We start from the raw sequence: 4069 nt of genomic DNA, 5'->3' as shown, positions 1-4069 counted from the left end.
GCCGGCAGGGACAGGTAGGCCCGGGGGTGGCAGGGCTGTGTGCTCCATACCTACACCGGGCTACCCCCCCCCCCCCCCACTACCCGCAACCGGGCGGGGGGGGGGGGGAAGGGGTGTGGAAGGGGGCGGGCCTCCCCCCGCCGCTCCTCCGTGACAGGTGGGCAGTGGGGCCAATGGCGGGCGAGGCCGCAGCGGCGCCGGCCCAATAGGAGCCGCCTGCGGCCCTTGAAGGGGCGCTCCAAGGAGCTCGGCCGCACTGCCGCCCGCCGCCGCCGGGAGACGCGGCCGGCCCGGGGCAGCCCGCTCGCAGCCGCTGCCCTCCCCCGTTCCCGGCCCTGCCAGCCCGCGCTCCCATGGAAAAATCCAAAAATTTCCGCATCGACGCGCTGCTGGCTGTCGACCCCCCCAAGGCGGCGGCGGTGGCGGCGGGGCAGAGCGCGCCGCTGGCCCTGGTCACCTCGCTGGGCGGCAGCGGCAGTAGCAGCAGCGGGAGCGGCAGCCCCCCGTCCTCTTCTTCTTCCTCATCTTCCTCCTCCTCCTCCTCCTCTTCATCCTCTTCCGAGCATCCCGCCGGCGGCCCCGCAGACTGCCTGCGCACCGACAGCCCCTCTCCGCCGCGCCTCCTGGCCGCACACTGCGCCCTGGTCCCTAAACCCGGCTTCCTGCCTGGTACCGGCGCACACCCGCACCACCACGCCTCGGCAGCCGGCATGGCCTTGGGACTGCACCCCGCGGCTCCCGGCGGGCCGGGCATGCCGGCTCAGGCGGCCCTCTACGGGCACCCCGTGTACGGGTACTCGGCGCTGGGCGGGCAGCACCCGGCCCTCTCCTACCCCTACTCGCAAGTGCAGGGAGCGCACCCGGCCCATCCCGCCGCCGATCCTATCAAGCTCAGCGCCGGTACCTTCCAGCTGGACCAGTGGCTGCGAGCCTCCACAGCCGGCATGATCCTCCCCAAAATGCCTGACTTCAGCTGTGAGTATTTGCCTCTCGCCGCCCTGCAACCTTATCCCCCTGACCGGCATCCCTGTCCCGTCCCAGCGCTGGGGCCTTCGGAGAGCTGCTTCTAGGAAAGAGGAGGGGAGGGAAAAATCCCTGCCCTCGCGTAGGTAAACTGCAGGTTTAAATCGGAGGCGACATTTAGTATTGTGTTTTATTTATTCATTTATTTATTTAATTGTTATTAGAGGGAGGAAATAGCGATCCACACAGGAGACCGGGGCTTGGGGTCGCCCAGTGCAGCCTGACTTTTCCCGGCAGGATCAACAGGAAGGTGGGAAATCGGTTCCTGCCCTTGCGAACGCTTGTTCCTGCCGTCCACAGGGTGCAAAAGCCGTCGGGGAGGGGCGGGCAAGGCAGGGGCAGTAGCCCCCTGGAGTCCTCCAAGACCCTGGTCTCAATGTCTACCCTCAAAGGCGGGGTGGCAGGTCCCATCGCGTAGTTGCCGTTCTCAGTTTTATTTCTCTTTTATAAGAAGCGGGCTTATAATAATTATGGGAGGCTCTGATGGGAGCACAGGGAGCATCTGGTGTTAGCCAGAAATTCGGGGTTCCGCGTTCCCTGGGGATGATGATGGGACTCCAAGTAAATGGAGTCAGACGGTTTCCGTTTTGGGCTGGGAATGCAGCGTTGAAGCAGGCAATCCGCTGCCAAGGCGCTCCGCCGAGCACTAGGCCTCGTGGCGGTGGAGAGAACCTTGCGTGCATCTGTTTTAGGCAAAGATCATTTTCGGAGGTGTGAGCTCTCAGTGGGAATGGCCGATTTAACAATACCGGAGGTGTAGTTTTACCAAAACCGTGTCAGGAAAAGAATTGCGGTTTCTTTTTTTAGTGTGTTGGGTTTGGGTCCGTCCCCCCCCTTCCCTTCTCGTACTCCGCGCATACATTCTCAGACAAAAAAGTCCATTGTTTTCCCTCGAATTGGGGTTGTTTAGACTGGAACATTCAGGAAGAAAGAAAAATAATTAGGAGAGCTGTCAGAGCCCTGCCTCTCAAACAAGGAGCAGAGCGAGAATAAATAGCAGGAGCGAAACGAGAATGGAGCCTCGGAAAATCGCACCGCAGTGACAAAACCTCCCCGGCGCGGCTGCCCGGGAGCGGACACTGTCCTCCTCTGTCAGGCCTCTTTAGAGAGGGGCTCCGAGTGCGGCCCTGCCTTGGGTCTGGACAGTTCCTTCCTAAACCAAATAACCCGAAGTACCGAAATGCTTCGAGAAATGGGCAGCAGCGCTCCCGCGATGCATCCCCGGCGGTGCCCAGGCTCCGCGAAGGTGCTCAGCCTTCACCCGGCCCCGTGGCTTCCTTCTTGCCCATCCCCCGGTCTTTTATATGTTTGTGTTTTTTTTTATACATATATCCATATATATATCCCTGTGTCTTTTACATAAGTGTTATCTATTACATATACACACACAGAGTCCTTGATTTGAATTATTACTTTCTATCGTGAACAATACGCCGCTTTTACCGTGTATTCTTTCTTTTCCCCGTTCAAAGGCAGTTTTCCAGCCCTCGGCACTGATTGACGCTCTCACGGGCAGCCAGTGCTCCCGGCTGGCGGGAGGGAAGGGTGCCCGCTGCAATCCCGTTAATTAAACGGGTATGGGCGGACTGGGAGCGCGGCGCGTTTAACTAAAACATTAAATGGAGCAAATTGCTGCTCCCCGGAGAGCTCGGGACCTCTTCGCCGCAATCCCTGCCTCCGTTTTATTGTCTCGCGTTTGTTAGGCTCTTGGGAAATCAAGAGACATATTTTTATTGATTTAGAAGATTTAATTGTTTTTATTTATTTGGCCCTTGCGTGGGCTGCGCTGACACTGCGCCGGAGGCTGGGGGAGATCTCTCCCTCGGTCCGTGCGCCGGTGGGTAACTGCCCATCCTTGCTCCAGTTCCCGCCTCCCTGCTTTTCCTGCCTCATCCCGGGGGCTGCGTGGCCGCGGTGGGGCGGCTCCGCGCGCACCATTCCGGCTCCCCCCCGGACCCTCACCCCTCGCTCTCCTTTCCCAGCCCAGGCGCAGTCCAACCTGCTGGGGAAGTGCCGCCGGCCCCGCACGGCCTTCACCAGCCAGCAGCTGCTGGAGCTGGAGCATCAGTTCAAGCTCAACAAGTATCTTTCCCGGCCCAAGCGCTTCGAGGTGGCCACGTCGCTGATGCTCACCGAGACTCAGGTGAGTCCCCGCCGGCGGGGGGTGCTGGCGGTGGGTGCCGCTGCCGGGGGGCGGTGAGTGAACTGGTGTGTGTGTCCCCGTCTCCCCAAGGTGAAGATTTGGTTCCAGAACCGTCGCATGAAGTGGAAGCGCAGCAAGAAAGCGAAGGAGCAGGCGGCACAGGAGGCCGAGAAGCAGAAGGGGGGCGGCGGGGAGGACAAGGGGGATGAGGATTTGCTGCTGTCAGCCCCGGAGAAGAGCGGCGGGAGGAGAATGCGGGAGCTGCCCGACAGCGAACCCGAGGACGAGGAAGAAGAGGAGGAGGAAGAGGAGCCGCCGGCGGCCGGGCGATGCTGCCCATACCACTCCTCCGACTGCTCCGAGGCGGACGAGGAGGACACGCAGCCCCGGGGCAGGCCCGGAGCCCCGGCGCAGCCCCAGTGAGCCCCCTGCACGCCCCGCTCCCTCCCTCCGGGATGAGCCCTGCCGCTCTTGGTCGGCACCGGCCCCAATGCCCTCCTTGGTCCGACCCCTCCAGACATGGAGGGGGATGGAGAAGAGGATCCTCCGCATGCCGGGCGGGGAAGAGGATTTACGTTGAATACAGTGTTATTGACTGAAAATCAGTCAAACCTTGACTCCCCCCCATCCCTACCCCCTGGAAGCGCGTTCCTTTTGCTGAATATTGGGAATGTTTTGTTCTTACTATATATCGGGAAAACTGTTTATGTCATGAACGTTAAAACTGCTGGAAATCTCAGTACTGTCTTTATTTTTGTATATCATATTTATAAAAAAGACAAAAACTGACCTCTACTTATGCATGCTAAATTATTCCCTAAGCCCTCCCGCCTGCGCGGCGGGGTGGAAAATAAACGGCGTTTTGTACTTGAGAGGTATGAGCACTCTGTGCCGGCGGGAGTG

General features: G+C 60.2%; 1 protein-coding gene across 1 annotated transcript; it reads left to right on the top strand.

Moving 5' to 3' along the window:
• The first annotated feature begins 269 nt into the window (after positions 1–269).
• MNX1 (motor neuron and pancreas homeobox 1) lies at positions 270–3961 on the top strand. The gene is made up of 3 exons (XM_062621620.1): positions 270–975; positions 3006–3166; positions 3257–3961. The coding sequence occupies exons 1-3, from the start codon at positions 354–356 to the stop codon at positions 3587–3589; spliced, it is 1116 nt and encodes a 371-aa protein (XP_062477604.1). The 5' UTR covers positions 270–353; the 3' UTR covers positions 3590–3961.
• The last annotated feature ends 108 nt before the right edge of the window (positions 3962–4069 follow it).

This window comes from Pezoporus occidentalis, unplaced genomic scaffold (assembly GCF_034315485.1).
Source record: "Pezoporus occidentalis ecotype Australia unplaced genomic scaffold, CSIRO_AGI_Poc_V1 ctg23, whole genome shotgun sequence".
In the NCBI taxonomy this organism is placed as follows: domain Eukaryota; kingdom Metazoa; phylum Chordata; class Aves; order Psittaciformes; family Psittacidae; genus Pezoporus; species Pezoporus occidentalis.
The sequence above is the reverse complement of the archived record's forward strand: the minus strand, read 5'-3'. Positions and strand labels throughout refer to the sequence as shown.

Excerpts from the sequence above, each read along its gene's own strand:
- MNX1 (XM_062621620.1), top strand. The coding sequence starts at position 354 with ATGGAAAAATCCAAAAATTTCCGCATCGACGCGCTGCTGGCTGTCGAC. Across the intron at positions 976-3,005 it reads CAAAATGCCTGACTTCAGCT|CCCAGGCGCAGTCCAACCTG; the intron begins GTGAGTATTTGC and ends CTCCTTTCCCAG. Across the intron at positions 3,167-3,256 it reads TGATGCTCACCGAGACTCAG|GTGAAGATTTGGTTCCAGAA; the intron begins GTGAGTCCCCGC and ends CGTCTCCCCAAG.